This window comes from Portunus trituberculatus, chromosome 10 (assembly GCF_017591435.1).
Source record: "Portunus trituberculatus isolate SZX2019 chromosome 10, ASM1759143v1, whole genome shotgun sequence".
Taxonomy (NCBI): domain Eukaryota; kingdom Metazoa; phylum Arthropoda; class Malacostraca; order Decapoda; family Portunidae; genus Portunus; species Portunus trituberculatus.
In genome coordinates this window covers 4,291,583-4,303,304 of record NC_059264.1, presented here as the reverse complement: position 1 = coordinate 4,303,304, position 11,722 = coordinate 4,291,583, and the positions used below count along the sequence as shown (strand labels likewise).

General features: G+C 39.3%; 1 protein-coding gene across 1 annotated transcript in view; it reads left to right on the top strand.

Moving 5' to 3' along the window:
• The first annotated feature begins 4,766 nt into the window (after positions 1 to 4,766).
• Positions 4,767 to 11,722, top strand: part of LOC123501936 (probable serine/threonine-protein kinase ndrD) — a 60,861-nt gene continuing 53,905 nt past the window's right edge. Inside the window, 1 exon segment of the mRNA XM_045251030.1 lies at positions 4,767 to 4,815. Within this exon segment, the coding sequence (XP_045106965.1) occupies positions 4,801 to 4,815 (15 nt within the window). The 5' untranslated portion in view covers positions 4,767 to 4,800.

Genomic DNA, 11,722 nt, shown 5'->3' with positions numbered 1-11,722 from the left:
TGTAAAGTTTGCATTAAGATTATGCTATTTGTGCTATTTATCATTATTTTTATATGTTAATTCTTTAATAAAATATTTATTAACTGATCCGTTGTCCTGAACTTCCTTCATCATCATTCCGAGCCGGGGATCCCCATGGTTCTTCTTGCCTAAGGCCCCCAGGGGATCTAGAAACGCCCTGATAACAAAGGATGTGGAGCCTCAGTGATATTTTCGCGTGGAGGGAAAATGTCGCACGGGACACCGTAACTGCCACTGCCGCCGCCTCCACCGCCTCCTCCTCCTCCTTGGTCCTATCCTTACTACAAATAACGAAATAACAACAAAACAATAAAAGAAGCAAGCAATGACAGGCCAGGCCCACCCCTGCTTCCCTACTTCACGCCACACACACACACACACACACAGGCATTTGTCCACCAACTGCCACTTATCTATGCACAGATTTAGATTCAGATTTTTATTGTTTTTAACAAATAAATAATCAGCTCAGTAGTGTGCTCGTTACAGCTGAAAGCAATGCTAATGACGATAAATAATGACGAGGAGACACACTGGAGGAGTGGAGGGCAGGAGGGTGTCGGTTGGATTACGTCACTCACACAAACACTCTTCACACTGTTACTTAATTACCACACCGGTCTAGAATCGACCCATTCTGTTCTTACAGAAATAAAACACCTTACTGCGTTCACTTATATCCGTCAGTGTGTCGTTTTGAGGTGATAAAATAATAATTGAGATAAGGTGGCGGTTAACCTCAAACCCTACCTCCCCCCCAAATAACGCTCGTCAGCTGGTTCAAATACTTTTCATATTTTTTCCTAACTCCATTAATCGGTGTCTGCATTATGTTTTATTCAGGATTTCTATAAATATATATTTCGTTACTTTTGAAGTGTTTTGCAAGCCGCTGACCGAGGCTGGACAACCCACAATACACTTGTTCTGCGTATCATGCTATACACTAAAACAAAATTGAATACCAAAAGGCATGAACATGTCAAGCTAAGTTGTAAGTCATTACCATTGCAGCTGTCAATACATTCACTTGTATATCGAATGTTTTAATGGAAGGAAAAGAGAGAAGCGGTGCAGAGAGGAGGTAATAGCAGAAACACTCGTTAAACAGAGAGAGAGAGAGAGAGAGAGAGAGAGAGAAAAATACAAAAAATACTAATTAAAACTCTCTCTCTCTCTCTCTCTCTCTCTCTCTCTCTCTGTGTGTGTGTGTGTGTGTGTGTGTGTGTTTCACCATATACAGTAACACATTAGATTCTCTAGAGATTCTCATGCATATTGTCTCCTACTACTACTAGTACTACTAAAACTAATATTAATATTACTACTACTACTACTACTACTACTACTACTACTACTACTACTACTACTGCTGCTGCTGCTGCTGATGATGATGATGATGATGATGATGATACTGCTACTACTACTACTACTACTACTACTACTACTACTACTACTACTACTACTACTACTACTACTACTATGGAATGGCGCAGTGGCGTAGCTAAAGAGCGATGGAGGAGGCCACGGTCTGGTCCGTGGAGGAGGCGGCACTTTTTTGAGGGTGATACTTTTGGTCCTCATAGTTGCTAGATTTACGTTTTAGGCCTGTATGTGCTATTGATAATTAGGCCTAGGCTCATATTCTTGATGCACACAGGCCCAGATGGGGATTAATTACTTTTGGGAAGACGGCGGAACCGCCCTGAGCGGCAAAATACCATGGAGCTACTTACTGTGTAACTTTTCTTTTTGACTTCGACTCCTTCCTTTTTTATTATGCAAGAGGGGAAATCTTGCCCAGAACAACGAAAGTGATTAAGCAAAAAGGCTCACTTACATGTCATGTCTCCGAGCATGCAAATCCGAGAGATTTAAGCAAAAGAATGAGATAATAAATGTCTTAATAACCTTCGACTGAGAGTGCTGTGTTGTTATTTATCTATATGCTTTTTTGCAGTCTTCTTTTTCCTACATATTTACTTGCCTTAGGATAACTGATAATTTGTTCGCATTATTGCATAATATTGGTATTTTGTGTGTGTTTTGTGCTCTTTGGGTGTTGCTCCTTCCGAAGCACAATATTTAGTTTAGTTCCCCCTTTAATGTAACAATTCACATTAATTTAAAGCAATGTATGGAGTATCTTTTTTTTTTTTTTTTTTTAGCATTTACAAGTCCCAATAGCATAAGAGAGAATAAACTTTGAAAATATCTTAGAATGGCTGACAATTAATTAAAGAAATGACAGTTTTTCTGATCTTCCTCGTTCAGCTCCTTATCATCATATCTATCTAGCTATCTATCTTTTTATATTTGGCTCATCCTATCTATTGGAGTGTCCTAACCTTTTTCCCCTTTTTCTAATCCTCTTCCTTTAAATCTTTTTTTTTAATCCTTTTCCTTGTCCTTCTCATTTTTATTATAATATAATAAAAATGAGGACAAGGAAGATAATTAAAAAGAAGGATTTAAAGGAAGAGGATTAGAAAAAAGGGGATAAAGGTTAGGATATCATCTTCTCTATAACATTTAGCTGTTTGTACTTTTCTTCGTTCTACTGATTCTCATTTCCTTCACCAGAGCACAACAATTCGTGAGTTTGATTCGGGTTTAGGGATGTGGAGATAGCATTAATACCACACGGCCTGCCTTTACGACAATTAAGCTGCATCTCGTCTTCGTCCCTCTTCTCTGCCTATACTATTGAAGTGCAGGACAAGTCGGTTTCACAATAAAGAGACAACGTGTAATGTGTGTGGAAAAGAATGTGAAGATCTAAAATATTATGTGGTGGTGCTCAGAATACCAGGAGGAAAGAAGGAAAAAGCTGTATATAGCGACCATATAGAGAACCGGACAGAGACACACCTGCTTGTAAATTAATAAAGGAAACGAAGAACTGTTCATACATTTTGGATGATATATAAATAAGAAGGAAAATATTAATGCACTCAGGGAAAATAGCTAGTGTAAGGCGACCATATAAAGAAGGAAAACATTACACTCAGAGGAAAAAAAAAAGTTAATATGGCGACCATGAAAATTAGAATAAGAAACGAAGAATCAGATAATGAGAATAGGACATGTTAAAGAGTGAAGTAAAGGTAACACTCCTGTTAAACTCAGCCTCTCATAAGCTGAAGCCTGAGTAAGTGACGAGCACGGCCAGGTCCTCCACTTCTATATCCGGTGGTTGACACGCCGCGCCATGCCATGAATTGCATTTTTTATACTATTTCGTTTAATTTATTTCTTTGCGGCTGGTGATAATCGGGTGTAGGTGGTGAGTGGAGGAGAGCGGAAGCCGGAGATGCATTCAAGGTCAGAAGAGACGCAAGGAGAGAAAAAAAAAAAAAAAAGGAGGGGAGAATAGTAGGAAACTTGATATTGCATCGGAGTTATCTATATACCGGCGTTTATAAAGTTATTACTCTCGGTTCTGGTGTTAAAAGTGAAGTTAATATGAAGGGTCGATTAGAATGATTGATATAAAGAACAGCAGGAAAAAATACATAGGTAGGTAACTTCGTAGCATTAGATTGTTTTGAGTTACCTATTGGCGTTTATTTAGCAATTCTACGTGGTTGGGATGGCAAAGGTAAGAATAATAAGTGTATGTATATATTTAGATAATAATGAAAATAAAACACTTTTGGGTAATTTAATAGCACTTGTTTAATTGTTTTTTTCATAGATTTCATAATAAGAATTCCATGTTAGAAGGGATAACTAAAATAAAACAAGATAATAGAAAGTTGATAGACTAGGAAAGTGATACTACTCCATGAATATTGAGTTAATATAAACATTAATTCATCCATTCCCACTAAGTTTTCTGGTGAATAATGAATAACAATACTAATGTAATGGATAGCAGCCAGGGCCTGACCACACGTGTCTGGCATATAAGAGAACCCAAGAGTAAGGCGGTACATTGTAATAATCATGCACAACAGGCAACCCCGACGCAATGCTGCCTGTCTGCCTGCTGACCCCCAGAGAAACGCAGTCACTGAATTTATGATATTATGCTGAAATTACTGAAACATGTTAATCTTTACTGGTCATATGAGAGATTATGAAATTAGAGGAGAGTTTGAACAAATCTACCAAATCTTGCATTGACCATGAGTGAAGATTGAGAAGAAATATCAAAATACCGACATGGCTGCATACAGGGAAAAAATTAACAACACGATGTAAAGTAATGACAAGTGGTGAAATAAAGTGCCGGTATTTATCTACTATGTGGGATGTCAAGCAGTGTGGAGGCAAAGGAATATTTCAATGGCACTGGCACTAATAGAGGCAGTGGTGGAGGTGGTGGTGGTGGTGGATGGAGAGACCGGATTGTCCTTGCAACACATTCTAACAGTCTATCTCGCCGAATAATCACGTTTACACCTTTACTACTCCACCTCAACATACAATATAGCTTTAAATACCTTTATCTTAATTTTCAGTGATTAGTTAGAGTAGTTTAAAGAGGGATAGTTGTATTTTAGTCTTGTTGTCATGTCTGATATTTACATGTGTTGCGGGGACCGGGGCGGGGACCAGCTGATCGGCCCTCCACCACCACTCAACTTTCATGGACTTATCAATGAAACTCACCAAGAATCCCCTAGCCATGCAGCGCAATCACATTCTACCGTCAGATATTGGATGAAGGCGTAGCGTTTTAATTAGAATATGGGTAATAAATAATAAAACTGTCATAACACGGGGGAGTTGTAGGCGAGTGACGTCACATTTGTTTATCGAGAGCCTGGGAGGATGGCGAGCGAGGTGGTAAGTGTGCTGCGTATTTACCCTCTTTTCTCCCATTTCCAGCCGCATTTCGGATTCCCCATATATGAAGCAGGGTGTATAAGTGGCACGGGAAGCTATGGGTGTACTTTACGTGGGAGTTTCCATTTAAAATAGTGGATAAAATAGTGATTGAAAAGGTGCCAGTGGTGGTGGTGACGTCAGGTCGTGAGGAGGGGAGAGAGAGCGAGAGCGAGAGACGGACGAGAGAGACATGGAGTTGCACTTTAGCATTTACTTCCATTTTTTGCTGTTACTACCTGCCGTACCTTGCCCAAACTATATCTAGGGATGGAGGAATGACTCGAGATAGTACATGAGCAATGAGAAACGATTTAATAGCGGCATAAAAGAGTGAGGAGGGGAAAGATACGGTCGATGGGAGGCAGTAAGGCAGTTCCACCTGACCTTGACAGCCCACTAAGCAGGCAACAGCGACGGCTAGCTTGCTCATGCTCCTGCTCCTCATGCAACACGGGTCGAGGCACCACCTTACCTTAACACACACCGCCTTTCTGCACACATACACACCTTGCATTACCTTCTCTATTATTCCCTCCACCTGTAATCAATACCTCTCTGACCTTGAAAGTTATACGATGCCAGCTTACTTCCTTCCTGTGTTGGGATGATGTTGCAGGGATCAGGGTTAAGTGTGTGTGTGTATGTGTGTGTGTGATGTCTTCTGTGTTACCAACCCCCCAAGCGGTCAGAAATAGATGTCTTCAGGGAGGTGTTAGCGCTACTATTGTTACTGCCGTCTGTGTGGTGATGAAGTGGTAGATAAGAGAGGAAGAAGGGGGATGGTGTTGGTGTGTGTTTGTTTGGGTCACCCCTCTCTCCTCTTTACACTTGTATCTTTTTCTGTATCTCTCACCTTCAGCTGTTTTTAGGGAATGGCTGCTGCTGCTTCTACTACTACTACTACTACTACTACTACTACTACTAGACACTTTCACCATATCCTCGTCAGTTATTCAGTTCACAAGTTGTGTTTCCATAACTAGATAAAAACTTTATTTATTACCGAATAGAGATTGAAGTTATTAGTCTGACTTGTGTAATGAGAAAGTTACAGGGATGTTATTATACTGAGACACTTGTATTGTGGTTTATGAGCTTGGACCACTTGTGACTGCATTGCAAATAGTCAGAATTTGTGTGGGACTGATTGGAAATACTTTACTTGTCTGTGTTAGTTAGAGGTTCAGTGAAAGATAGTAACTTGGATGAATGGACATATGTCTTTGAGAGGTTCAATGGAACAAGAAATTAATTGAAAAAAGGATATTTTTTTCTAAAATGTTTAATGAAAGAGGGTAACTTATCTAAGGCTGAATGGAATTATGTGTGTAAGAGCTTCAGTGGAGAAGGATAAATTGTCTTAGAGGTTTAATGAAAAAGGCATATGTATTTTGTCTTAGATGTTCAATGAAAAAGGATAAATTTTCCTAGAGGTTTAATGAAAAGGATAGATTGTCTTAGATATTCAATGAAAAAGAGTAAATTGTCTAGAGGTTTAATGAAAAGGGATAGATTGTCTTAGATATTCAGTGAAAAAGGATAAATTGTCTTAGAGGCTTAATGGAAAAGGATGAATGGTTTTAGAGGTTTCATGAAATATGTATGCGTGAAAGGATCTGCGAAAAAGATAACCTAGGGCTTTAAAGGAAAATGCTAACTTGTCTTAGAGATTCAGTGATAAATGTGTTTGTAAAAGGTTTAATGAATAATGGTAACTTGTTGTAGAGGTTAATTGAAAAGATGTGTACAGGAAGTTGAATGAAAAACAGTAACTTGTCCTGGAGGTTCATTGAAAAATAAATGTGTAAGAGGTTCTGTGAAAAATGATAATGCATGTAAGAAGTCAAGTGAAAAATTAACTTGTCTAAGAGGTTTGGTGAGAAATTGTAACTTGTCTCAGAGATTTGATGAATAATTATTACCTAATTGTCTAAGAAGTGAAGTGGGGAAAAAGGAAGAAAAAAAGAACTTACCTATAAAAAAAACTGCTTAACTTTCTGAGTGATTGAATGAAAAAGTAACGTAATTCCATAGAAGGCTGTACATTTGAGGAAAAAAAGATGGAATATTTGATTTGTGCTATTCATAAAAGACAAAGAAAGAAAGTACATTCTCTCTCTCTCTCTCTCTCTCTCTCTCTCTCTCTCTCTCTCTCTCTCTCTCTCTCTCTCTCTCTCTCTCTCTCTCTCTCTCTCTCTCTCTCTCTCTCTCTCTCTCTCTCTCTCTCTCTCTCTCTCTCTCTCTCTCTCTCTGTCTAAGAATACCTGACATGCTATTGGGTGATTGAATGTTTGTTTCTGTTTTAACCTTGGCACTCACCTCTGGAATCTGGGGTCGTCAGGGTGTGTGTGTGTGTGTGTGTGTGTGTGTGTGTGTGTGTGTGTTCACTGTTTGATCTGCTGCAGTCTCTGACGAGACAGCCAGACGTTACCCTACGGAACGAGCTCAGAGCTCATTATTTCCGATTTTCGGATAGGCCTGAGACCAGGCACACACCACACACCGGGACAACAAGGTCACAACTCCTCAATTTACATCCCGTACCTACTCACTGCTAGGTGAACAGGGGCTACACGTGAAAGGAGACACACCCAAATATCTCCACCCGGCCGGTAAATCGAACCCCGGTCCTCTGGCTTGTGAAGCCAGCGCTCTAACCACTGAGCTACCGGGCGCATGTGTGCGTGCGTGTGTGCGTGTATGATTTTTTTACTATACTGTAAAGAGTTTGTTTAAATTCATGTTTGTTCAGTTTCACATTTATTTATTTTTATCTTTTTTTTTCTGTGGACACTTCCAAAATATTCTCTAGTCAACTCCAGTTGTCCGTGTTTCAGTATGGGAAGCTGGATTTACTTATTTAATTATTCTTACTTATTTGCTTGTTTTAGATCAGTCAAACATATATTTCCAAACTCTTCTATGTGTGTGTGTGTGTTTTTCCTTTCATCCATCCACCTTCCCTCTATTCCTCTTATTCTTCTATTTCCACGTGCCTGACCCTCCAACACTGCAACTGACTGTCCTTATGATCCTTACTGGCATTTACCCACTCATGCACCAACACTCTTAACTCTGGCTACTAATGACCATACTCTTATCTGGCAACAATTTTACACCATTTCACTCAGTATATTAAAAGACACTAGAATGTTGAAACTAATAGATAATATTCCCTATTTCTGCAACAATTTTACACTATTTCACTCAGTATATTAAAAGACACTAGAAGGTTGAAACTAATAGATAACATTCTCTATTTCTGCAACAATTTTACACTATTTCACTCAGTATAATAATAACAGACACTAGAACATTGAAACTGATAGATAATGTTCCTTTTTTTTTTTATGTGAGTGTTGTGTATCCTTGCAATACTCACACCAAACTATTTTAGGAAGTGGAAGGTTGTGATGTCATAGTATTCCTATGTTCTATTAACCCTAAGAAACTATGATAGGTAAAAAAAACAAAGCAAAAAAAAAAAAAAACACGGGCAAATTGAGTTATCCTTTAAGAACACTTCCGAATATTTAAAACATTATGCAAGTAAAGAAAACTGCATGCACAGAGTCACAAACATTTTATTTATACATTAACTAAGGAGGTACAGAGATGGAAGATGGTGAATAGGGGTGGGCTGCCTCTCATCGCCTCGTATTTGAATTTGTGGTTGGCAGCGATGCGTGGAAAAGTGAAGCTGTGAAAATTGAGACCATAACTAGTGAGGATGGCTGTGTGTTGTGCTCTGCTGTTTGCATTGTGTGGTGTGCTCTGTGTGGCTTGTTGTGCTGTGTGGTGTGTTGTGTGTGTTTTACTCTGTTGTGTGCTGTGTGGTGTGTGTTGTGCACTGCTGTGTGGTATGTGGTGTATGCTGTGTTGTGTTGTGATGTGTTATGTTGTGCTGTGTGGTATGTGTGCTGTGGCTGCCTCATCAAACTGTGATTAGTGAGGAATGACCATGTTGTGTTGTGCTGTGGCTGCCTGTGTAGTGTATTTGATGAATAACTCTAAAACGCAGCCTTAGATGTGTAGCGTGTAATAATTTCCGTTCATCTTCCGTCCATTTCCCTTCATCTTTTTTCCTTCTCTTCCCTCTTCCCTTAATAAACAGCCCCTCCCACTCTCCCATACCCAGAGAAAGTTACCCTCCCTTTCCTCCTTCCTCTTAACTAAAACTAACACCTTAACACCCTCCTTAGATGACTCAACGCTCCCCAAACTCAGTCATCATCATTATCCTTTTCTTTAACCTCATTATTTTTCGTGCTATCTCTTCCTTTTATTTATTTATATTTATGTATTTATTATTTTTTTTGCAGCTGTTCGTAATCTCTTCCATAATCTTGCTTGTGCTGGCTCTATTTATTTAGTGTGAAGGTAATGATTGGGATGGGTTAGATTAGGTTAGGTTGGGTTGGGTTGAGTTAGGTTGGGCCATATGCTGTAGCTCTTCCTATGCATTGTTTCTTGGTCTTTACTTGCTGCTGCTGTTCTGTTATCTCAAGTGTTCATCCAGGGTCTTTACTTGCTGCTGCTGTTCTGTTATCTCAAGTGTTCATCCAGGTGTTGTTTTGGTGATCTGAGAGAGTAAGGTAACTTTTCTCTCACTTACTCTGTCTGTTTTCTTTGTTTATTTAGTTATTGACATTCATCCAGGTGTTTTTTGGGTCATTTGAGAGCAAGGTAATATTTTTTTCATTTACTCTCCCTTTGTTTACTTAGTTTTTGATATCTAGGTCTTCTTTGGGTGATGTGAGAGAGTATGGTAACTTTTCTCACTCACTCTGCGTCTGTCTACTTATTTATGGACATCCATTTAGGTCTTCTATTGGTGATATGAGAAAGTAAAGTAATTTTTTTCACTTACTCTGCCCTTGTTTACTTATTTGCACTCATAATGAAGGTAAAGTCACGTCATGCCTCTTATTCTCTTCCCATGCACCGTCTCCAGGTTTTCTATTGTTCTTCTGTAATGGTGATTAACTCTCGTCGCAGGCGTTCCTGTGTTGTCTCCATTTATGTAAAGGTGTTAGTGGTTAGCTTGTGTTGGTTTGGTTGGGTTAGGTTAGGTTGTGTTTGGTTAGGGTTGGTTTTGGTTGGGTTATGTTGCGTCGTGTTACATTACATTATGGTACGTTGTGTTAGATTAGTGAAGGGAAGGGAAAGAAAGGGACATAGACATTTTAACTCACCATAATGAAGGAAAGACATGAGCTGGCGCGTGCACACACACACACACACACACACACACACACACACACACACACACACACACACACACACACACACACACACACACACAATTACTTACTCTATAGACATGGATCCAAAGTACAAAATGATAAAGTTACAGAATATAAAGTAACATGATGCCAAACAGTCCATCAGATTATTTTGTGCCCAAGTAAAGAAAAAACAGGACTTGATATGTGTAGAGACCAATTTGTGAGTAAGAAAGAATATTGAGGACACACACACACACACACACACACACACACACACACACACACACACACACACACACACACACACACACACACACACACACACACACACACGAGTAAGCATGGATGTGAAAATGGAGTATAGTTTTAGTTAGTTGGAAGAGGAGGAGGAGGAGGAGGAGGAGGAGGAGGAGGAGGAGGAGGAAGAAAAGGAAAAGAAAGAATGTGAACTAATATCATCTACCTTTCACACACACACACACACACACACACACACACACACACACACACACACACACACACACACACACACACACACACACACACACACACACACACACACACACACACACACAGAAGAGATCTCGGTGAAAAGGAAAGAGAAATGTTAAATGAGTTGAGAAAGGAGGCTTTGAAAAAAATGAAGAGAGGACAGAAGAGGAGAAGAAAGAGTTTTCTGGAGAATCTTGGATATGAGACTGAGGAAGTGGTTCATAACCCAGAAAAGTACAGCAAGAAAGGACTAAAGAAACTTACGTATGAGCGAATGTAATGTATTCCAACATAAATGGAGTGATATCGGGATTTTAGAACTCAACGATTACTTGAGGGACAAGAACCCAGATATTGTGGGTCTTACTGAAACAAAACTGAGAGAGGAGAAGACCTGATGATGGTTGGAGAAGGGAAATATAATGTTTGGAAAAGAAATAGAGTAGGTAAGATGGGAGGAGGAGTGATGTTGCTGGTTAAAAAGATATAAAGGTGGATCAAGTGAAAGAAGGTATGGGAAAGGCAGAAGTGCTAAAGATCAGAGCAGAAACTAATGAAGGAAAAAGAGGCACTACATAGTGGTGTACGTACCACCTAAGACAAATGCATGGTCAGTACAGGAATATGAAGAAATGATAAGTGATACAGGAACATGTCTGGAAGAAATGTTGGGTGGCTGTGAACGAACTATAATGATGGGAGATTTTAATTGTAAAGAGGTGTGTTGGGAGGACTGGTCAATGGAAGGATCAGAGACAACATGGGAAATACACTATTGACACTGGCAATGGAAAATGTGTTAACTCAGTGGGTCAAAGAAGATACTAGGTTTGGAGGAGAGGGAGCATCGTCAAGACTGGACTTGGTCTTTAGTACAGAGCCAATGGTCATTGAGGAGATGAGGGTGGAGTGCCCTTTAGCAAGAGTGATCATGCAGTTTTGGAGTTCAAGGTGATAGATGAAGAGAAATCTAGAAGAAATGAAGAATATAAAGTGGGAAGATGGAATTATGCCAAGACAGATTTTGGAAACCTAAAGAAATTCTTTCAAGAGACAAATTGGATGAAATTCAAGAGTGCTAAGGAGCAAATGAAAAGTGGAAGGAATTTATAAAAATATACAAAGAAGGTGAGAAAAATTTGTAC